A 22762-nucleotide genomic window follows, 5' to 3' on the forward strand; every position below is an offset into this window, starting at 1 on the left:
GCAATACGCCCACCCCCTTACCATTGGATGTCTCAGCTACTGTATCAAAACAGCCCATCGCACTCCGTACTCCGTTGGGTTGGGTTGGGAAGCGAAAGGGAAAATGGGGGGTCCCAGTTTCTTTAGGCCATAGATGCTAAACTGGGGACTGGACACTAGCACTGGAAATAAGTATGTTGATGCTCCGTTATGGAGAGTTCAGGGGGGGCGGGACAATCAGACGCTTAAATTGACAACTGTGCCCACTGCCATTTTTCGAATGTTGTCAACCTCGAACAAGTCGTGTATACTATACTATTCACTGATAATTTGAATTGTTTTTTTATAACGCATTTTATTATAATTGTTACTGTGTATAATCATTCAAAATGGCCATCACTCTGACCCTCCCCGACGCATACGGGTAAGTCTCATCTCACACGCCAATGAAACACCAACAAAAATCATCACCACCACCATAAGAAAAGACACACAGATATCTGATATATATATACACTGCAGCTTCGTCCTGGCCGCCGCCACGTCCACCTTCTTCGTCAACATCCTGCACATGGCCCGCACAGGCAAATTCCGCAAGGAGAGCAAAATCGCCTACCCCAACTGTTACGCCACCCACGAGCAGGCCGAAAAGGATCCTGCTGCGTACAAGTTTAACTGCGGTATGTACATTCACAAAAAAAAAAAAAAAAATTGAAAAAAAATGAAGCAGATTTCTGGTCCTTTTCACTCCTAATTATTTCATCACTCTTCCCCATCTTACTGCGTTGTCCTGTATATCACTCAATAGCTCAGTTCGACCATCATCAAAAATCCCTTCAAAAACTTCAAAACCTCTCATGAAAACTAACTCCTCACTCCACAGCTCAACGTGCCCACGCCAATTTCATCGAGAACCAGCCCTCAGCCCTCGGCGCCCTCTTCATCGCCGGCCTCCAATTCCCCGTCGCCGCCGCCATTCTCGGCGCAAGCTGGTCTTTTGGTCGCACCCTCTACCTCTACGGCTACACTGGCGGCTCCGGACCCAAGGGCCGAACCTTGTAAGTGAAAATTCATCTTCAATCTTTCCAGCCGTTCCTTTGTAACTAACATCGTCAAGCGGTGCTTATTTCGCGGGAGCGGCAGACTTTGCTCTCAAGTTCATGGCCGCTTACACCTCCATCATCTTTATCTTGGACAACTAAATCACTCCTGTCCAGCATATGTAAATAGCAAAATTTTGTTGAATTAATGGTTATTTCTTTTCCTCATCGCCAGACACGCTGGGGGAAACAAACGCTTTTTCGTCCACCTTCTCGTGGCGCTTGTCATAATGGCGCTTCTCGTTCCTCGCCTGCCCTAAAACTGCTTTGCCTCGATTCACGATCGCTGTTTTTCTCGTAGACGATTGGGGCACGCGTGTGCTTCGTTTGTGTGTTTGTGTGAAAGTAAATGTGCCCACATTCCATCTTCTGTGAGCGGGACGGTTTCCCCCCGTCATGTGCCAATTAATTATTATACAGGATATCAAAATGCGCAAAGAAAAGCGTAAAAAGGCGATGGAAGCAAAAAAGAAGAAGAAACAAAGTAACCTAAAAAGACGTCTCATCTTGTCCACCCCCCGCAAGATGCTATCTTCGCAATCTGCGGCGCCGAAGCTCTGCAAATGTTTCTTGGGTTTCGTCGAATTCCAGATTCACAATCTCCTCCATGTTCCCAATCGTCTTCTCGATGCCGTTGTTCCCCAGGAGATAGTCCCCAAAGTACTTCATGGCGTCAAACACTTCCTCTCCCGTCGGGACAATGTACTCCTTGGGGAGGAGGAAGCCATAGCTCCCCGTATCTCGGAGCTTAATTTGGTAGCTAAAGTGCGCACCCAGCTCGTGGTAGAACCAATCGATGGCGGACCCGCCGCCTGATTCGATGCGAGGCCAGACTGGATGACGGTCGCCAGAGTCTGTGGAAGCGACGGCACCCTCGCAGGCGGAGGTGACTGAGTACGACTCTCCGTTAGACAAGCGAATCGCCTTGGCAATTCCCATGGCCAGCTCCTCCAAGTTTTCGAGATTGGGAGGCTCGGTGGAGCATGTGTATGAGTACGGGAAGAGGACCTGCTGCGAATACGAGTGGAGGTCCAGCAGTCCGACAAACTTGACATTGTGCTCCGTCTCGTTTCTGGCCCACTGGGCAAGCACGTCGGCTTCGGTGGCCTGGAAAGGTTTATCTCCGCCATAGCTCTCCGAACACGGGTCGCTTTGGGTCTCTGCATGGTTCCAGCCGAAGCCAAAGGCATGGTCCAGGTCCATGCCGCGACAGAAGCGCAGATTTGTCTGCTGTCTGTTCTTGCGCCACAGACGGTCGACCTCCCAGCTGTATTCAACTCCATCGGGGTTGACTACTGGAATGAAGACAACGTCAAAGTGACTCAAGAACTTGGTAATCATTGGCTCTTTGCCAAACGATGTGATGAATGACCAAGCCACGTAGTTGACAGTGCTCGTTGAAATCCATTCTCGAGCGTGAAGACCGCCGGTGACGACAATCATTTTTCGCGGCTTGCTAGGGTCGGCGAGCTCCGGGACACCGACGCGGAGGGCAGGAATGTCTCGCCCTTCAAACGATTTTCCGATCGAGATGAATCTGACATATGATGGAAACATGGCCTCTAGCAGACGCATCCAGCGGACGATGACGGGCAATGGCTGGTAGTCCTGGAAGAAGAGATTATCAACAGACCTCAGCGGCTCCGACAGCGCCCAACTAATTCCCTCTGGAGCCAAGGTGCTGCTCTTAGCTGATGGCATTTGCTGGTACACTGCAGCGGCCAGATCCGGTATCAGGGTTGATTGCGATGCCCGTAGGGACGGAGGCAGAAGACTGAGCAGCGGCTGCACTTCCTTGGCATGGAGCCGGATGTCAACGAATTCAGTCGTAAAAGCCCACACATCAAGGAAAAGCTGGGCGGCAGCTTCGGCGAGGGCAGCCTCATCGGCGGTAGTGGTGACGTTAAATCGCAAGACCAGCTCGTTGGCGTATCGCGAGTGAGAGTATCTGGGCGCAGCGGGGGCGGCCTTGGAAGGATGACGACCGAAGATAAGCTCAATGGCGCCATCGCGAAGCTTGGTGAGGAAGGGAAACAGGTCGTTGCGATTGCTCTGAGAGTGGCTCTGAGAGTGCGAGGGCATTCCCGAATGCCCAATGCCAGCGCCGTGGGCTGGGCCGAGGAGGGCCAACGAGGCCACGACGGCCGCGACCGTTGGCTTCATCTCGGCTTTGGTGAGCGACTCGGCTCGGTGGGGTCAATGAAATGATGGCGATCAAATAAAAAATAATTGGATATCAAATGGAAGCAGAATATTTAATTATCACTGTACATGGCGCTGGTTGGAGGATGAGGATGAGGATGAGGCGACTCTTGTCGAGGTACCTGAGGCTAGCAGATGGAAGCGGTTGAAAAAGTCAAACATGAAGGTCATTAAACGTGGTGGTGACAGAAGCTTGATGGGGCGAAGGCTATGCTCCAGGCACTGACATTGGCAACCTTGGCGCTGTTACGAGCAAGTCAGTCGCATTAACAGCGGGCGGCTACCGCTAAGGCACCAACTGAACATGGAACATGGAGCCCCCCGGAGAATATACGGAGTAGCGGGGACCGGATCCCGTTGTAGACGTGCTGCGCGCAGTGGTGCACAGCTACCGGGAGCAGCGCTGCCCGTAGGTACTGGGTACTTGATGGCGGGGCTGTGCCGGAACGTGCTTGGCAGGATACAGAGCAGCAGAGGGCTGTAGCTTATTATGCCTTACTCGTACAGGTACGGATTCTATTGGGTAGCAGGTACACGTACATGTACGCAGAGGCTTTTGCACAGACAAGACAAGCCCGCTGGTTCCGGGGGGGCGCATGCATGAAAAAGACATGGATTGAAACAGCGAGACCTCGTAATGATAATTTGAATCAATCCCTCGAGGCGGGATTACTGCTTGTATACTCCATCAGGTATACAGTACGCAGCAAGACGTCCGTCAATGACAATGGAGCACGAGGATTTTCCCTCCGAGCGGGCTGCGCAAAACTTAGTTCCAGGCCGTAGCGTCCGTCTGGCTGCTGTCATGCCCGCCACACAACCTGTCAGCAGCAACCGTGGCACTCGGACATAAAAAAGATCAGATCACTGCAGAAGTGAGCACTGGAGCTTCTATTTTAGCAGCCAGAAATGGTGCAACGGGCACTGTAAGCACATGAAATATTCTGCAAGTGTTCTGGACGTGCGGATCCACAGGCGGCATCAGCCTCACGCTTGTATCGTCAGGTAGCAGCGCTCGCTCGTTTTGGGGCCAATTGACGAGAGCGGTACCGAGTACACGCGCGTACACTTTTAGCTCCAGAGCCCCTTCACCAAAGGCCAACCTGAAGCCAACCCCCATGTAATCTGTAATCTCTACCTGTCTGTAGTCTAGCACCTCCAGAATGGCGTCGATATTGTGCTGATTGCCAAACCCCCTCCCCTGGGCCCTTTTTCGTCTTGTCTTGTCTTGTCATCTCATCTCCCGCCGGCTGCACCTGTGCGTCTTGTCTGTGCAGAACTTCGTCTCGACCCTCTGCCGCTCCCTCGCTCAATGCCCCTTCTCGACGCGCCTGGCGCATCCAGCTAGCTACTAGCCCTCCCAACAACCTTGGATCCTTGGACGGAACCTTGGTCACACACTCGTACGGCCGCACCGGGAGCCTCCAGCGGCGGCAGACCATGACCATCGGCCATCATGCCCTTTCTACGCCGCCGCGGCAACATGGCCAGTGAGACCGACATGCGCCGCCTCACCACTGCCTTTGCGCCGGCCTCTGACGACGTCCCCGAACTGCCGCCGCCGCCTCAACCCGAAGACGAGGCTGCCATGCCTCTCTCACGACCGCAGAGCCGAGAGTCTGGCTCGTCGCTCGACCGCCCGACCACTCCGCCCGTCCAGCAGCAGTCCAACAAGCACCGCCGCTTCTCCGTCCTCCGCTTTCGAAATGCCTCCGACTCACAGCTGTCTCTCCGGGTCAAGCAGGCGGCCGAGAAGCCTCCTCCTGTCCCTCGACGTAAACCAACCCCCCCGTCCCATTCCGTCCCCTCCATCCCCCCTCTGCTTCCCCCCTCAATTTCAAATTCAGATCAAGGTTTTAGATCTATAGATACATCTCCATATCTATCTATTTCTAGATCCAGATCCGAGATTGAAACCCCACGCCCTCCCTGGTATGGTCATTCGAGACATCATGGCGACTGACTCTTCCCTTTCTTGCTCCTCTAGCTCCTGCCATCATCACCACCGCTCCCACCATGCCCATGGAAGCGAACAACCTGAAGAAGTCATCCTCCCGCTTAGGACTGGCCTCAATGCTGCGACGATCTACCGATATCCCTCGCAACGATCCTCTCTCTAACCATCACCGCGAACCCATGCCTAGAAAGTCCATGGGCGAACAAGGACGGCCTTCGCTGAGCGTTACAGACGATCACGAACCTCAATCGCCACGGCCCTCGACCCAGACGACTGTTGATTCCACCGGCACCGGACTCAACATCGCACCTCGGCCATCCGAGTCCTCAAGATCAGATGTTAGCTCCACTGATCGAGTGTCTCACACCAGCTTCAGTTCTACTCCAAAAAAATCCGCATCATCTACATCCTTCTTCAAGCTGCGCAGAAACAAGCGGCCGCCGGAACCGCTTTTTCCCTTTGCACACCTTCAGCAAAAGGGCACTCCGGCAGACGGATCCTCGACCACATCTCTGGGAGTCGAGGCGACACCACGTCCAGCTTCAGCCCAGAGTGCCGGCGTTCAACCGGCCGAGAATGAACACGGCCCTCACCTTAACCCGGCTATCGCTCTCTTTAACGCAAACGGCGGCCCTCGCTCCGACCAATCCTCTCCAAATAGGCCTACCTTGCTGCGCGGGAGATCGTCCACGTTAAGTTCCATAGGTAGAGACTCCAACGATGAACATCTCGGCCCGCCCCCCAATACGCGGACATCCACCTCCATCGGCCGCAAGAGCTTTGGCGATCTCCTTGGCTTGACCCGCCTCCGTCAGAACTCCGATCTTAGCCGGCAGGGCTCCTTTACACCTGCCACGCCGGGATCCGTTGCCTCCAAGAGCAACTCACTCCAGCTGCCGAGGGATACCATAGTTCTCCCAGAGCGCTTTGAGGATGAATCTCCTGCCAAGTATATTGCTCGCATAGAGGGCATGGTCAGCCGGGGTGTCGTGGCCGCCGCGCTATCCAAGGGGACTGATGCCTTCTCAACGGCAGCTCTAAGAAGCTTCATGAGGACCTTTAGTTTTTTCGGAGATCCTATGGACATGGCCATCCGCAAGCTCCTAATGGAAGCTGAGCTTCCAAAAGAAACACAGCAGATAGACAGATGTCTACAGGCATTTGCTAACCGCTACCATGAGTGCAACCCTGGCATTTATTCCTCGCCCGACCAGGCATACTTTATTGCCTTCTCTCTCCTCATCCTCCATACCGACGTTTTCAATAAAAACAACAAGCACAAAATGCAAAAGACGGATTACCTAAAGAATACCCGCGGAGAGGGCATCTTTGATGAGATTCTCGAATGTTTCTATGACAACATTTGCTATACCCCCTTCATCCACGTCGAAGATGACCTTGACCTTAACAGCGAGCGCCACGGCGGCAGCATCAAGTCGAAGCGGAAGATCCTGCCTCCCCCTCCTGGCGACCCTGCCAAGCGAGCTGCGAAGGAGCCGCTTGATCCTTACACTCTCATTATTGACGGCAACCTGGACGTCCTGCGGCCGAACCTCAAGTCTACTATTCCCCTGGAGGACCAGTATCACTATCTAGCTACGGGGCAATCTCTCAATCTGAAGGACCTGCAAAAGACTTTCTTTAGAACCGGCGTCTTACAGATCGTCTCTGCAAGGTCTCGACCAGACGCATTCATGTCTGATAAGCCCCTGAACAACCCAGATGACGCACCCGGCATTGTTGACATCAAAATCACAAAAGTCGGTCTCTTGTGGAGGAAAGAAGCCAAAAAGAGGAAGACACGGTCTCCGTGGCAGGAATGGGGAGCTATCCTGACAGGCGCCCAGCTCTACTTCTTCCGCAATACTAGCTGGGTCAAGAATCTCATGCATCAGTACGACAGCCATATCAAGGCCGGCCACGATGGGATACCCATCACTTTTAAACCCCCCCTGGAAGAATTCAAGCCAGATGCTCTCATGTCTACTAAGGGTGCCGTAGCTCTGCTGGACACATCCTATAAAAAGCACAAGAACGCCTTCATCTACGTCAGGCAGGGAGGCTTGGACGAGGTTCTCTTGGCCGATGATGAGGATGAGCTCAACGACTGGTTGGCAAAACTCAACTATGCCGCTGCCTTTAGGACATCCGGCGTCAAGATGCGCGGCGTTGCTGGAGGCACCTATGACGGCCACAGCCGTCGAGCTTTCAGGAGGCTTGACAGCTCTGATGCCACGCAAACTGTCGAGACACCAACTGGCCTTGTATCGATTGCAAGGAGCCGCATCGACCACAAGATGGCAGAGGATATTCAGCTGGCGAGACGAGAGTTTATGCAGGAAAAGATTGCCGAGGCGGATCGCAAGATAGAGGACTCCAGAAAGGCCTTAGAAGAGCAGTTGAGAAATGCCCGTCACCTTCAGATACTTGCACCTGTTCAGCCAAGGACGAGAGAGCAACTTCTCTTGGCCGCAGCTCGCATGTCCGCGCAACTTAGGTGGGCGCGAATGGAGATTTGGAAGGAGAAGTGTCATCGTGATATCCTGGCCCTAGATCTAGAGGAGGAGGTAGAATTGGTTGAGGGCAAGATCTCGACTGACATCCGGCCCTCGGTCGAAGAGCGTCGTGTGTCTTCAGCACCGCATCCATCAACAGTTGCAGCCAAGCGCCCCGAGTCTCAGTCCAAGGCAATGTCTGAGAAGCTTCCTCAGTCGCCTCTTGTAGAAGCACATCCTGAGTTCTTCTCGGACAAGAATGACTTTAACTTGGAGCTGCAGGATCCGGCGAGACCATCATCCCCACCGGCGACGCGGCCAACGAGCGAAGTGCTGTCTCAGCTTGAAGTGCAAGAAACACCCAAGGTGGACGTTGGAAGTCTCAGGCATGGCTCGGTTTCAAGCATCGCCCCCTCTCCTGTGCAACCGACGCAAAGCAAGCAGCAGTCGCTCGAGCCACATGAAGAGGGTGATGCAACTTCGGTCAAGTCGAATCACACACATGACGAAGTGGATGCTGAGGAGAGACAGTTCCTGAAACAGGCTGGCCTGTTGGAAGGAAGAGTGGGCCGGGATCCGTCAGACAAGTCCATCACGTCCACGGCTGGGGAAGCTGGCGAGCCAGGCACCCCATTCGAGAGAAGCAAGATTCGACGCAGTCTCCAACGTACCCTTCGGGAGAGTGCTGGTCATCTCTCCCATCATCGCAGCAGAAGAGGCAGGGAGGCGGGTCCGGCTGCGTCGTCAGAGGACAACGTCCGTGACAGTATGCTGGCGCGAGGAACGGGAAGCTTTGTTGTCCACGGAAAGAAGGCTTCTGTCATCCAACTGGGATCAGAGCTGCAAGTCCTGAACAACGAGGAGCAGATTCTAGCTCGGAAGCTGCAGCAGCAGAGCTACCGGCAGTCAACCGACATTCCGGCTTCTCCCATCCTAAGCGAGGAGCAAGATGACGACTTTTACTCCGTGCCTGAAACTCCATTGGAGCAAAGCGTGTCGCGTGACCGGAGGGGATCCGCCGCGAGCGCCAGCACGGCCACGGCGAGAAGTTTTCGCGAGCTTCACCGGAAGTACTCGGCAGCGCGAAGCGTGTCCGCAGCCGGAAGGCTGGCTATTCCTTCAGATGCGGAAAGCGAGGCGGCGGTGAGCTTCTCCGACGGTCGAAGATCGCCTCTGCCCCCCATGGAAGCAGAGGAAGACGATGCAGGCGCAGCAGCACCCGCGGCCGAGTCGGTTGTAGACGAGGATGAAGATACCACACTGGAACTGGAAGAGAACGAGGGAGTAGAGCACAAGCCGGAAACCCCGGCACCGGGCCAAGAATCGGCCAACGAAAAAGCCGAGGAGGCAGAGGCGTCATCAACACACGACTCCGAATCGCTGCCCAACCCTCCGCTTCAGGCGGTCAATGCATGAACTTAAACTTGGAAGTGATAGAAAGAAAACGATGGTCAGAAATTCTTTGTTTTAGAGGGTGCGAAATATGTATGTCTATTTAGCGAGTATTGCAGGAAACGGGTTGTGTGAATGGCGAACCGAAAAAAAAGGAGGTTTTTACATTTGACCATGATGGGGCTGGCACTGGTAAACCAACCACCAGCGTCTCTTCCTCTTCTCTTTTTTTCCTTATGTGTGTTTCATTCTACATTCTTGTCTCATTTGTATTACCCGTTGATAAGGGGGAACAACAACAGCAACAATACGCGTACTAACTTTGTCACACTCATTTTTTCTTCTTTTTTGTTGAAGCCAATAAGCCTGATTTTGAGATCCCCGAATGCCCATTTTCTTATTACGTCTTTTCTCTCTCTCTTACTCTCTCTTTTTTTAATTATTTGACAGCGGTATGGCTATATATCCCGAATGAGGCCACGTGGAAATAACATATACCATTTATACTATATTATACTCTATATATACCATACGAAAGCATATGCATAGACTATTTGCCACAACTCATCAGCTCCTATTCTTCTTCTTTTTTTTTAGAGTGACGTGTATTATGTGGGAGGATTAGCTAGCGGGAAAAAAAGCTACATGATTTCAATACAATTCACATTTGGTTTGTACCATGCCGGAAGGATGGATGCTATTACTCATTGTGGTGGCAGCAAGATTGGTGATGCTGTGAGAAGATGATATAGATTCCTATGATATCTCTTTTCTCCCTCCCCTTTTTACTTTTTCCAAAACAGCCCAAAAAAATAGCATGTGTCTCGGTATCAGCCCATTCCAACTCCCTCTCTCCTTGATTCCTAATCCTCTCCCCCATCTCTCCGAGTCATACATATGTATACAATGTCACCATATCACATCTGCATATATTGATTGTCGAGAGCCTATTTCTTGCCCTTCTTCTTCTTCTTATTGTTCGACGAAGGCGCCGCGGCCTTTTCCACCTTGACTCCGCCGCCGCCCACGAGCCCCAGCGTCTCCTCCTCCTTGACGATGCCTCCCTGGGTGGCCTCACCAGCTCTCTTCTTGCCCTTCTTGCCCTTGGGCCTGTACGACGACCTGTCGCGCAGGGGCAGCCACCTCTCCGGATCGGGCGCCTTGCCCTCGACGAGGTTCTTTGGCAGCTTTCTCCTTCGTCGCTTGGTTGCCCTTTCGGCGTTGCCTTCGTCTGCTGTGGCTGATCGCTTCTTGGAGACAGTGGTGCCGGGGGTGGCGGCCACGCCGGCCGCGAAGAGCTCGTCCACGTCGATGCCACTGATCAAGTCGTGGACGGGCGGCAGCCGGTCGGCATGTTCTCTGACTTTGGACGCGTCTGACGCTGCATAGGCAGCAACTAGCCCGGCGGATGCCACATCAGAGCCCTGCTGCTCCCGGAATAGCTTGTCGAATGACGAGCCCGCCAGCAGCAGGTCGTCTGACTTGGATGATCGCATGAGCTCGATTCCGGCCTCGAGAAGAAGCGATCCCACCGACTGGGATGGACGGTTCTGCCAGTACTGGGCAGCCTTGACAATCTCTGCCTTGGCTGAGGCATCTCGCTTCTGTGATCGGAACAAGGTGACTGCAAGAGCAACCAGACCAGGGCTGAAGCGAACGTCTGTATCATTCACCTCCCCGGAAGACTCTAAGCGGGAGAGGAAAGTCGTGAGAGTCGTCAAAGCGGCGCCGGCTTGTTCCTGCTGAAGCTGCAGCTGGACAATGGTCAAGGTAAGGCCAACGTCGTTAGGACGCTTAGCCGCCACGGCCAGTAGTTTGCGGAGCGCCTCCTTGCTGTCTAAGCCTTGCGTGTGGGCAGCAGCGTTGATGATGGCTGCTGCGTTGATCTGCGAGTTTGCCGAAGGAAGCGTTGTCTGCCTCAGGATCTTTTCTGTTCTGTCCGCGACACCCTTGGTCTTGTAGGCGCCGAGATCAATGACGAGGTTGTTGCGCTTGAGAATGTTGGCCTGGTAGTTGAAGAGATCGCTCTGGGCTGCTGATGCCATTAAAGACTCTGCCTTGCGCTGGCGTACGAATGGGTTGCCGGTTTCCTCCAAGGCAAAGTGGTTGTTTTGAGTAATGACGGCAAAGTCACGGCCATCATTGGCGCTGTGAGAGTAATAATGTTAGAATATGTGAATTGGAATCATTGTAGTAGAGGACAGCGGAGGGTGTCTTATACTCACGTCGCAGGGCCCAGCATCTCATACACTTCCAAAGCTGAGCTGAGCTTCCCGATTTTGGCAAACAGATATGCCTGCTGAGCACGGATGGACCGCAGCTCCGTCTTCTTCTCTTCTTCGGTGAGTTCGTCTGAGTTGTCACACAGGATACCAGCGCGCTGCAGCAGGGTAGCAGCAAGGCTCGTGTTTCCTCGTGCAAGCTCGCGGCAAGCCTTATTGTAGCACAGCTCAAAAGTATCTAGAGATTCGGAGGCAGACTCGGGGCTAGAAGACGAGATTCCCTGCCATTGAGACTGAGCAACGGAAGCAGTGATATTGATCCTGAGGTCGCTCTCTTCCCCGGCAGCGTCTGTATCTAGCAAGTTCCGATAGATGGCTTCGGCCTCGTGAGACTTCTCGGCCCGGTAGGCGACCTGAGCAGCGACATGACGAAGACTGCGTTTCTCCAGACCAGCCGTCTCGATCAGTTTAGACGCCTCCTCTAGCTTGCTGGTCTTGTAAAGCGCATAGGCCTGCTCGAGAATGCATGTGGCCTGGAGCTTGATTCCGCCGCCGCTGATGACACGGAGGGCATCGTCGAAGCGATCGAGCTTTAGGAGAGCGACGACTTTGGTGTGCTGGGCGGCATAGTCGCTCTTGTCGGCCTTGATGGCGGCATTGGCGGCGTTGAGAATCTGTTCGTGGTCTTGGATATCAGCGGCCCTGAGAAGGGCGCTGAGGGCGTTGCGAGGATCTTGAGACATTGGATGATCGGCAGGTTATGAGAGACGACACATTGTTGGTGGGGGGAGGATCAGGAAAGAGATGGTTGGCGTGGGAGCGAGGCGTTGAGGAAATACGGCGGCTCTGGGGGAGATGGAGATGGAGATGACGTTGTAGAGAAATGCGATAATCAATGGACGGCACTCCGTTTGTATGAGCGAGCACCGCAAAAAGAGTCAATCACGCGAGTCGCAAAAGAGGCCAAGCTGGAGTCGAGCCAGAGCTTCGTGATGAATTGCCATGGATGGTGGGTTTTTCGGGTTCGCGGGGCTGCCGCCACAGGTGGCTTGACTGCGCAGGCCCAGCGGCGTCTCTCTCCAGCGGGCCCATGCGCTGAGATACCTGCGAGGCAACGCTGGGTGGTACCCAAGCAGCCAAGGTACCACTAGGGCAGCGCTGAGGTACCACCAGGAGTGAGGCGGGAGACCTTACGTAAGGGGCCTTGTACCCTCACTGTCACTCATCCCAATAATGCGAGAAGCAGACCAAAAAGAACATTGAAAGTTGTTACTCCTTGTTTGTTTGTATCCTAGGGTATTTATGACCCTTTGCATTCTACTTAATTCTCTTTCACTACTACATTTGCATTTTAGCCAATCTCTCCTTTTTTTTTTAAAAAAAAAAAAAAACTCCTCAGCCTTTAATAGCACAATAAACCGCCTTCACCAATCTCTACACTTGCTGCGCCTGCTTCTTCTGTAACTCAATGTGATAAGAGTGCAAAATTGAGTCTGTGTCGTCAATGGCAAGTGGTCTGATATCGGCCATCTGCTTGATCTTGGCAGTTCTAATCTCTCAGTCAGCACCTATTCGCTCTCCCAAGTGGCCATGTAATGTGAATGGGCAAACGTACACTTCCTTGACCTCGTCGTCCGTCATCTTGAGTCCCAATTGCTCGCAACGAGCACGTATCGCGTTCCAGCCAGTAATTCTTGAGTTGATTGAAATGTAGCGGGTCAAGCCGAAGATGGCGGGATCGATAATCTCGTAGGTCGAAGGGTTCGCCAAAATAGCTACAACAAATTATCAGTGTACAAGGTCAAATGTGATGAGCGCATTATATTCCGACTTACCCTTGGCGTGGATACCAGCCTTGTGTGTAAAGGCGCAGAATCCTGTGGTTCATGTAAGCAACACAGCAACGGCAGTACTATAGCAGAGTCGAATGGCATACCGGTAATGGGGTTGTTAAACTAAACAAAGAGTTAGCCTACTAAACTGAAATGTCAATCTCATGGGAGGATTGTCTTACTGGAATGTTGATCTGGACAGCGGAGGCAACCAGCTCCTCAACCTCCTTGAGCGCCTTGAGGTTGTACTTATTGATAACGTAGTCGGGAGCAGTCACGACCATACGAGCCATCAGGGCGCCGCTGTCCTCCACTGTTAGCCAATCTCCTAACAATCGTTGTAGCGAAAACTTACAGAGGAGTGATGCCATTGCGTTCACCAATGCCCAAAACACCTAGGCACATCAGATTAGTAATTGGACCCAAGTTGAGAGCAATCGCAATACACACTCGTGTCAATGTGGGTTGCTCCAGCCTCGAGAGCGGAGTGAGCATTAGCGACAGCGCAGCCAGTGTCGTCGTGGAAGTGCGTTTCTACGCGGTGTTAGTAAAGTAAAGGGGGCTGGAAATGTAGAACCAAGGAGGGTTACCGATATCACAGCTCACGACGCCTGATTCTAAGATTAGCCTTCCGATCAACACAGTTTTGAACTAATTCCAATCATACCTCGCAGCGTTCGGATGAGATCGTAGACCATTCGGGGGGTAGCTCCTCCAACAGTATCGGCAACACCGCTGCTTTGAGTCAGTTGCTTGCTCACCTAGGCCAGAGATTTCCAACAACTCACACTCGGTTAACACCAGCCTGATCGACAGCCTTGTAGAGAGTAAGGAGGTCGACGAGGTCACTTCGGAACGAGTCCTCTGAAGAGAAGCGGACCTCTACGCCCTGGCTCTTGACATATTGAATCACTTCCAGGGCAGTCTCCTTGATAATAGCGATACTCTTTCCGTGGCTGTACTTTTGTAGGAAGCTGGAAGTACCAATGACGAGGTCGACGCCGTCAACACCACACTCGACGGCCTTCTTGGCGTCTTCCATGTTGCATCGCACGTCTGCGCATGGTTAGCACATCAATCACCAATGGCCGCATCTTCAGTGAATCACATACGAGTGAGAATCTTGGCCTGTGGCATTGGTCAGTCTCAAGTTCTCAACGCCCAGTCCAACCTCCAACGATGCATGATTGAGTCTCACCTTCAGGCCAAGCCCGCAAATAGTCTTACAATCCTCATATGACTGAGGAGAAGACACGGGACTTGTGAGCTCTATGTAGTCGACACCGAACTCGTCACCGTAGGGATGTTAGCATATGGGACGGGTGCGGAAAGGAACAGCAGGACCAAGTGAGTTGCGAGGTGGTTCAGGCTTACAGAGCTTTGGCGCTGTCATGCAGAGTTAGCACGTGCTTCACGATATCGAGACTGACCAAGGGCAGAATGGAGTATAGTTACATCTTAATCTTGGTTTCAGTATCAAAAAAGGCATTAGCAAACTGCTCGCCCTCACGGAGAGTGCTATAAAATGAGCTAGGTTAGCCTAGAAAGTCCTGAGAGCGGGATTTAGTCTCAGACGAACGAACCTCTCGATAATCTTGAACCGGGCGACATTGGAGATGAAGTCGTTGACGTTCTGGTACGGAGAGCTCGCTGGGTTGGCCTTGCTGGCATGCGACCCGTTGGACACGGGACCAGCGGCGGCGTCGGGGGCGTCTGTACCACACATGGTTTTTATTATATGGATGGAGGGATTGGTAGGAAAGATACAATTCGAGGTTTGTCTAGCGTCACAGCTACAATTGGGGTGGCAGGAGTGGTTTTAAAGGTCCAGATTTTTAGAGGTTTGGGTTCTTCGGATGCGATTGTGAGTCAATCAGTGCCTGGCAATTTTTTTCCTTTGGTGGCGATTGGAGCACTTGCAGGGCGTGCGCAGAGTCAGCCATTGAACGCAGCTTCAAATTCAATTCTAAAAAGCTGAATTTAGCTCTGATAGGTTGCTTTCAGTGGCCGCAATCGGCCTTCTGCCACATTCAGCCACGGAGCCCCGGTCATTGGATACCGAATACCGAATAGTCCAAGCGGGCAATATGGGGTACATACGTATGACATGAATTCTGAGATGCTTTGTGGCTGAAAATTCAAATGACATAATGGCCGTTTGTTGTGCCAAGCTTTCAATGTGAAAATTCAGCCAGAAATCATGTTCGAGTAGAAGAAAAGCCGCATAGTCTTACAGTTTCTCAGTAAAACTCTCAGTTGATAAATATACAGACTGCCGGTCCCCAAGACCATCTTCTGCACAACAATGAATGCTCTTGACGTAGTGAGCTGCTAATTATTCCTGATGCATCTTGTTAAGTACCTACGAGACGGGAAATCATGGGGAGCTACATCTCTACAAGGCAGAGGCTGGCAATGCTGCTACTACCTACCTAGGTATACTATAAGATTGATGCTCACATATCCTAAGGTATAGTATTTACACAAGGCAAGGTCTGTATTTAATTGTTGCATATGAAGCTCGCATCTAGCGGCGTTGAGCTACCACATAAGAGGTGATGAAAAATCAGCTGCAATCGTTTCTCGATCTTCTGTGAGCCGGGGTAAAGTACCTCCTGCAGTGCGTGCACTGAATGTAGGTACCCCGCGCTTGGAGGGTACTTCTGTTGGCTCCCTTGACACTCGGCGCTTGAGCACAGGCGCCGTCACCGCCTAACCAGCCGCGCTTCTTATCCGCCTCTCGCGTCTCACAGCCGCCTTTCTGCCACTCAGCGATCCTCTCCGTCGTATCCTTCCACCCCGGTCCCTTCTCTGCTGCTGACTTGATATTGCACATCATTCTTGGACACTCAAAAAGAAAAGGAAGAGGGAGAAAAGATTACCTCATCTTCTTTCTCCTTCCCCTTGCCTGCATCTCCCCCAATTGGATCATAGCTTGCCCGTCTATTCAGCGCCGAGTTTTATCCCGTCTGTCTTACTTATAATATCCGCCACCTGCCTTTGCCCCGTGTCTCGACCATCGCCAAAAACCACCACGGAATCATGGATTTGGACATTGATATGGACGATGCCGCCGTTGGCGAGGCCTTTCAGGACAGCAACGATATTCCCGAGCACATCCCGCAAGGCGACGATATCCTAGTCCCAGATGAGCCTGAAGAGCCAGGCGAAGTAGCGGACGATGGAGAAGCCAAAGAGGACGACGCGTCAAACACCATTGTCCCTACAAAGATTCACATCAGAGGCCTAGACAACCTACACACAGACGATATAAAAACATACGTCAAGGCTCATTACGGAAATGTGGACAAGGTGGAATGGATTGACGACAGCACAGCGAATCTCGTCTTCAACTCTGAACCCACCGCCCGCGATGCCATCGTTGCCCTGAGTGCTATTGACATTTCAGATGCGACCGCTTTGAGCATTGGCGAGATCATTCCCGCAAAGCCATTCGAGGGAAAGCCCGAAACTTCTCTACAAGTTCGCTTCGCGACCCTGGCCGACAGGAAGCAGGCTGGCGCCGCCCTTCGCAGCCGATATTACCTCCTCCATCCCGAACACGACCCCGAAGAAAGGCGGAGACGATATCAAGAAAACCGCTCTCGGTATCGTGACCGCGACCGCGATCGCGACAACCGAGGAAACGGAGGGCGTCGAAGACGTTATTCAGATGAGGAGGTTGAAACATTCGAGGCCAGCATGTACGACGATGCGCCGCAGTCTTCTCGGGATGACAGACCCGACGCTCGAGGAAATAATCGCGGTAAGGAGCTATTCGCAGATCGCTCAGTGGGCCGATCAAGCGCCAGAAGAGACAGATCTGCATCTCCGCGCCGCGACGACGATGGAGACGCAGCAATGGACGGCCTCGCCAGTTCGTCAGGGAACAGGACGCAGGCTCGGTCCATCAGGGGCCGCCTCGCAAGCGACGCCCGGTCGAAAGAGCTCTTCCCCACCAAGCCGTCTAACAGAGGCGGGCAGCTGGACCAGCTCGAAAAGGCCATTGGCTCAGCCCGGCTGAAAGAGGAGGACATGCCCAAGATCGTCGCCAGGCCAGACGAACCAGCCGGCGAGGGCCTCAACATTCGAGGCGTCGCCAGTCAGCGCGCCCAGGGCAAGGACAGCGGCTTCTCTATCAAGGGAGCCGCCAATGCGCGCGAGCTGTTTCCCGGCAAGTTTGGAGCGGGCAATGCGGGCAAGGAACTGTTGGATATAAACCGAACAAAGAAGAGACAAAAGGCGGAAGACTTGTTCTCATAGGGCAAGAAAGGATGAAAGGATGAAAGATTGGCAATAGGTTGGTTCATGACACCCGTGGTGCTCATGCGAGGGGAGGAAAGGAATAACAACCAGCGGAAATCAAAGTTATCGGGACGGCCAGTTTGATGATACCATGGGCGTTGGGGTCGCGCGCACATAAATGGATATAGTATAAATCGCAGCATCACAAATTCCAACTCTACATATGATCAAGCATCTTAGAAGCGTCTGTCTAGTAATCCCCTCAACACGTAAAAAAGGCATCACCACCATCTCTCCGTCAAAACCCGCTGGGGATCCACGATAACCGCAAGCTTCTCAACAAGCTCATCCGTCATCGTCGGCGGTCCGCAGACATACACCACCGTCCCTTGATCCAGACGATCCCCAATCGCCGCCTCGACATCCGCCATCGTAAGCCGTCGAGGCCGCACTTCGACCTGAGCTCCGTTGATAGACGTCGTCTCCTGAGATATCGCATTTCCCGCTGCCGTCACAAACAGCTTCACCTCGCCCTTAACCTTACCCTCCCCAAACAAACTCGTGATCCTATCAAGGAAGACGATATCCGAAAGCTTACCACTCCTCGGAAGCTTACTCGCATAAATAAACCTCACATCACCAACTCCTTGTCCACCCCCCTCAGCGATATAACTCAACATACTCACCAGAGGATTCACGCCCACGCCACCAGCAACGAAAACCACCTTTTTCGGCGCCCCCTCAACCGGCGGAAAGACAAACTTGCCTCCCACCCTCACACGCAGCGTCTCCCCCAAAATCTCTCTCTCCGAACGCCACAGCCAAGCCGCGGGCTCGTTTTCAGGCGATTCTTGCACCGCGAGCTCGAGATACGGCGAGGTGTTTGCGAGGGCGGCTGAGGGGGCGGACGTGATTGTGAAGCCGCCTGCTTTGGATACACCGGGGATGTACGTGTCGAGCCATTGGCCGGGCAAGAACTATCCATGTATTAATTTTAATTATTTACTCATTTGTTTAATGTGAGAACTAGGATGATATAGAAGAAGGATTGGTTGATTTACCTTGATAGGGCCGGCGACAAGATCCAGGCGAAACAGCCTCACTCTCTCATTGAACTGGTCAATCCGACTCAGCCGCACTTCATGAAGATCCTAAACATCAACACCTTAGCAATGAGCATATTTCATCCTTCCACACAATTAAATTGGCCCTCTTCAAAAAATAATAAAGAAAAATAAGACAGGAAAACAAGTGAAAGGGGCTCTTTACCGCATCCCTCGGCTCCCCCGCCGTCCTCTCAAGATGCCCCTCCCTTCCCTTAGACGCCATCCTCTTCTTCAACGCCGTCCCGCCAAATGACGAAACAAATGTCGTCCTGTTAGACCGCAACGTGCCCGAAGCTAATTGTGCAGAACACCGAATCGATGATATTCGCCAGAGCATCAACGGTTTGCTTAGTTTTCAGATTCAAGGGTTAGATGCAGGCTTCAAGTTGTACAACTCTAAATTTCCGAAAAAGGGCAGATAGATGAACGGCTTCTGCTGACGCCATGTAAGTCAGGCCGCTAGTCCAAAGCCAAACCGTACGCTTCACGTAATAATGGTTAACCAAGAACGTCTAATTGCAATACTGTATTGTGTATACTAACTTATAAAATCAAAATCCTCGGCTTACAATTACACTCATAAAGTAAACCAACTCTCATTGATGCCTCATACATAATTATGCCTATTTCAGCCTCAAATCACCCTACATTTATACTCCCTATGATTTTTGATATCTACAACCCCTTCACCAATTCCCTCCATATTTATATTCCATATTAAGCCTCAATAGCCCCCCAGTAACGTAGCCGCTCGCTGCAAAAGAATCCATCCGTTTACGATTGCTCCGACCAATTCACCTGGTCCACAACCTGCCCTGCCGCAGGGTGAGAGAATGCGATACGTAGTCGCAATCGCAGTGGCTGTGGTAACATCTGTTAGTACGTGGAAATCTAACGACAGTATCGATTTGAAAGGTGAAAAAAACTTACTCCCTTGCAACCAGATACTCTCATCACCTGAGTAGTCTCTGATCCAGGCCCAATCTCCTCAGATGCGATAGGTAGGAGCTGCAGCTTCTGGGTCTTTGGAACAGCTGCTTGCAATCCGGCACCAGATAGTGGAACAGACCCAGTGTTGTGGAATCGAGCCACGGCCTGGATGAGCCCCGCCGCGTTACGTTGAATTTGCATGGTCACATTGAGGTCATTGGCATTGTAGCACGGAAGCCATTGGCCCTGGGCTGCTGGTGATTGCGGTTGCTGTGGTGGTGGTGAGGATGTCGCAGAAGACAGGATATCCAGGCCGGCCGAAGCAGGGGCCGGTGACGGGCTTTGGGCGGCCGGTCCTGGGCCAAAGAGGTCCATGATGGAGGAAATGTTGGACTGCTGAGGCCCTGGGGAGCCAGACGTAAGTGGTGCCGGGGATCCGCCCCCAAGGATGTCGGCAAGGAGATCCGAGTTGGTTGCTTGGGATCCGTTTGTGGGCGCAGCAATGGCGGCTGGCGAGTCCATAATATCCAAAAGGTCCTGCTCGGTAGGCTTGAGGATTTTGGATTTTCTGTTGGCATTCTTGGCCTTCTTTGAGGGAGCCCGACCCAGCACTCTAGACTCCTCCTTGATCTGCGGGGGTGGCATCTTCTCAAGCACACCTCGGCGAACCTGGTCAAAAGCAAACAGGTTGCCGTATTCTACAGCTCGCTGCTGCACCTCCACATCCAAGCTGGTCTGGTGCGTTTGCAGGATGCGCCGCACCTTTTCCACTTGAGAGGCCTCGGAGAACCGTGTGCTGAGCTTCATGAGAGCAGTGACAATGTATTCTGTCGTCACTTGCGTGGCGTAGCTGCTGTTGAGGATGAGGGAAAACAAGTCGACAACATCGCCCTCCTTGACCTCCTGGACAAGCTCCTCCTCCTCATACTGCCCGCCCTTGAGCAGCGCATCACCATACTCGCCTATGCACCAAGCACCAGCCTGAGTCAAGCTCTCTTGGGTAATATCTTTCTTCAGGTTGGTATACAGCTTCTGTACAGCGTACGTCTGGAGCTCCTGGGTGGTAGCAATGAGCCGGATAAATGACGAGAGAATCTGCTCCTTGACGTAGTTGCCCGCCAGTGACAGGACTCGCAGCATGGTGTCAAAGTGCCATCGCTTGTTCGGGGCATATTTGTCGGCGGCAATTCCAATCTGGCTAGTCATGGTTGGCTTAAACTCGTTGTCTGCAACTTCCAAAAAGGCCAACAGCTCCCTGATGAGCACCCGGACGTTGGATTCGTTGATGAGGGTAAAGCTCAGGTCGAGAGCCCTTCTCCGTATGCTGATATCGGGATCCCTCAGACATTCCAAGATGGTGTTTCGATGCCTCTGAACGGCGTTGGGTTCAATGGCAACCACCTTGATGAGTGTGTTGAGCGCGACGTAGCGGACGTTGTTGTCTCGGTTGGTAAGGAACTTGCCCAAGATGTTGACACCAAGAACTCTCAAACCCGAATCGGCCTCGATATCCAGAATGGTAAGCACGGCCTCGTAAAGAATCGAGTTTCCAACGTTCTTGGACGAGTCGGTGTTGGTCGCGACCTGCGCCAAGATATCGTTGATCTGCTCGCTCGTGTGGGCGTCGCCGACGGCCAGCACCCTCAGCAATCGCAGAAGCTTGACTTGCAGGAAGGGGTCAGTAATGCCCGTGACATCGTGTTCTGGTGCATATCCTGACGTCGAAAGGCCCTTCAGCGTCTTGACAAGCCCAGGCACAAATGCCCTGAACTTCTCAACCATGCCCTCCTCGCCTCCTTCTTCCTCGTCCGCCTCGCATAAACTCGTAACCAGAGTCAGGCCGCAAAGAAGAACGCCGTGGTTTCTGTCGGAGAGAAGTGCGGTAGCCTTTTCGATGAAATGCTCTTGCAGGTCGGGCACCTTGCGACATATCCGCATTGCGCAGAGGGCAGCCTTCCTCCTAATATATGGATTCGCGGTTGAAATCAAGTTCTCAATCTCAGGAAACAGATCTCTCGACATTTCATCGGACGCAATGTTTCCGAGGGTGCAGAGGGCGAGTCCGACAACATATTGGTTCGAGTGGCTCAGGTCGCTAGACACATGGCATGGTTAGAACCCGTCTGCTTGCTACCATGGGGCATATAGGGGATGGTTTACTTCTTCAACGAGTTGGTCACCAGCGTCAGGACTTCCTGTTTTTCGTCGAGCAGTAAGCTTGTAGCAAGATGACCGAGACGCTTATCCGCAAACCGCGGGGACGCAAGGAGCTTCAGGCATTCGACCTGGCCGAAGTGGGTTCGCTCGCCGAGGGTGAAGAGGTAGAGTAGTTTCGCGACATTGTTACGCCTATCCCAGTTGCTCATGAGCACTCTTGTTCAATGTTCGGATGCGCAAGCCATCGATATCATTCAGAAACCCACCGTATGTTATGGTCGTGGCCCTCCTCGCGGAAACTGGCTCTGATCGCGGCGCTCTCTTTCTGGATGACGGCTCGCTCGTCTGCAATCGTCTTGGCCGCACGCACGTTGCGGATGAATTGTTTTACTGTCGATACCAAACGTCAGCCATCAGGGCCGCGTCCGCATAGATCAAGTAGGGAGAGCTGCGTACAGGAACTCATCTTGAGGACAGAGCACGACCCGGCGACTGGGTCGTCTCACACGCTGTTATCAAAGGATCCGCAGGCGGTGGATGAGCGGTGGTGCCAACAGTGCAGCAATTCGCAGGCTCCCATACACAAACAGGGAGAGGTTTCACAACTCCAAGGGCCGGTTAGCGCTGACGTCTGGCGAAAAGACAGCGAGCCTCGACGATGAGTTGGAGAGCTTACTTTGTAGGCGGAACGTGGAATCAATCGCAATGCCACCAAGCACCGCTCCCTATAACTGGAACTACACTTGCAAGTACCTGGATCCAAGCACTACGTGGGGCAGGCCACGCTGCATCATGGCCAAGGCACCAGCGGAAAAAGCAATGGCCCGGCAAGGCTTGGGTATCCTAGAGCCGCCAGTACCTGGGCCTAGGCGACACAGCTCTGGGCGCGAGGTACCCCGTATTTCAGGGTACATATGCCTGAGTGAGCTTGGTACCAGCAATTCACTTATCGAGGTATACCGGCATATGGGGTGCGAAACGATCACCTACCCTTCTTGATGGCGCAACTGTACTCAAATGGAAATATGAAGCATTATACAACATCTGCAGTAGGTACAGGTAGTAATAGTTGAATGCTTTTTAAGAGGCTGAAATATTCTAGCTACTTGTATATCTTTATATTTATTTCTATTTTTACATCTTTA

The 22762-nt window shown here is 52.6% G+C and overlaps 9 protein-coding genes across 9 annotated transcripts; 3 read left to right on the top strand and 6 right to left on the bottom strand.

Moving 5' to 3' along the window:
- Positions 1–210: 210 nt before the first annotated feature.
- Positions 211–1184, top strand: M431DRAFT_511162 (hypothetical protein; the record flags this gene model as incomplete). Its single annotated transcript, XM_024919601.1, has 4 exons — positions 211–403; positions 502–659; positions 863–1037; positions 1097–1184. Exons 1-4 carry the CDS (start codon positions 369–371, stop codon positions 1179–1181), a joined length of 453 nt encoding a protein of 150 aa, XP_024770726.1. The 5' UTR covers positions 211–368.
- M431DRAFT_231660 (hypothetical protein) lies at positions 1158–1665 on the bottom strand. The gene has a single exon (XM_024913643.1). It carries the CDS (start codon positions 1583–1585, stop codon positions 1232–1234), a length of 354 nt encoding a protein of 117 aa, XP_024770727.1. The 5' UTR covers positions 1586–1665; the 3' UTR covers positions 1158–1231.
- M431DRAFT_94049 (hypothetical protein) lies at positions 1608–3161 on the bottom strand (the record flags this gene model as incomplete). The annotated part of the gene is made up of 1 exon (XM_024924546.1): positions 1608–3161. One exon carries the CDS (start codon positions 3159–3161, stop codon positions 1608–1610), a length of 1554 nt encoding a protein of 517 aa, XP_024770728.1.
- A 1260-nt stretch (positions 3162–4421) lies between these two features.
- Positions 4422–9593, top strand: M431DRAFT_511166 (hypothetical protein). Its single transcript, XM_024919602.1, has 2 exons — positions 4422–5056; positions 5269–9593. The coding sequence occupies exons 1-2, from the start codon at positions 4738–4740 to the stop codon at positions 9147–9149; spliced, it is 4200 nt and encodes a 1399-aa protein (XP_024770729.1). The 5' UTR covers positions 4422–4737; the 3' UTR covers positions 9150–9593.
- A 479-nt stretch (positions 9594–10072) lies between these two features.
- Positions 10073–12090, bottom strand: M431DRAFT_93754 (hypothetical protein; the record flags this gene model as incomplete). The annotated part of the gene is made up of 2 exons (XM_024924509.1): positions 10073–11273; positions 11351–12090. 2 exons carry the CDS (start codon positions 12088–12090, stop codon positions 10073–10075), a joined length of 1941 nt encoding a protein of 646 aa, XP_024770730.1.
- Positions 12091–12713: 623 nt separating this feature from the next.
- M431DRAFT_511168 (hypothetical protein) lies at positions 12714–15106 on the bottom strand. Its single transcript, XM_024919603.1, has 15 exons — positions 14763–15106; positions 14635–14697; positions 14554–14565; positions 14378–14474; positions 14292–14307; positions 13968–14235; positions 13847–13914; positions 13770–13790; positions 13630–13713; positions 13535–13574; positions 13362–13482; positions 13284–13302; positions 13183–13224; positions 12963–13122; positions 12714–12896 (listed from the first exon to the last, which is right to left on the bottom strand). The coding sequence occupies exons 1-15, from the start codon at positions 14903–14905 to the stop codon at positions 12782–12784; spliced, it is 1269 nt and encodes a 422-aa protein (XP_024770731.1). The 5' UTR covers positions 14906–15106; the 3' UTR covers positions 12714–12781.
- Positions 15107–16221: 1115 nt separating this feature from the next.
- M431DRAFT_8332 (hypothetical protein) lies at positions 16222–17442 on the top strand (the record flags this gene model as incomplete). The annotated part of the gene is made up of 1 exon (XM_024923299.1): positions 16222–17442. One exon carries the CDS (start codon positions 16222–16224, stop codon positions 17440–17442), a length of 1221 nt encoding a protein of 406 aa, XP_024770732.1.
- Positions 17443–17705: 263 nt separating this feature from the next.
- On the bottom strand, positions 17706–18753 carry M431DRAFT_93578 (hypothetical protein; the record flags this gene model as incomplete). The annotated part of the gene is made up of 3 exons (XM_024924491.1): positions 17706–18401; positions 18486–18575; positions 18694–18753. 3 exons carry the CDS (start codon positions 18751–18753, stop codon positions 17706–17708), a joined length of 846 nt encoding a protein of 281 aa, XP_024770733.1.
- Positions 18754–19047: 294 nt separating this feature from the next.
- Positions 19048–22343, bottom strand: M431DRAFT_511170 (hypothetical protein). Its single transcript, XM_024919604.1, has 5 exons — positions 22074–22343; positions 21884–22007; positions 21621–21809; positions 19461–21555; positions 19048–19391 (listed from the first exon to the last, which is right to left on the bottom strand). The coding sequence occupies exons 1-5, from the start codon at positions 22081–22083 to the stop codon at positions 19305–19307; spliced, it is 2505 nt and encodes an 834-aa protein (XP_024770734.1). The 5' UTR covers positions 22084–22343; the 3' UTR covers positions 19048–19304.
- Between the last annotated feature and the right edge of the window lie 419 nt (positions 22344–22762).

Source organism: Trichoderma harzianum (assembly GCF_003025095.1).
Source record: "Trichoderma harzianum CBS 226.95 unplaced genomic scaffold M431scaffold_12, whole genome shotgun sequence".
Taxonomy (NCBI): Eukaryota; Fungi; Ascomycota; class Sordariomycetes; order Hypocreales; family Hypocreaceae; genus Trichoderma; species Trichoderma harzianum.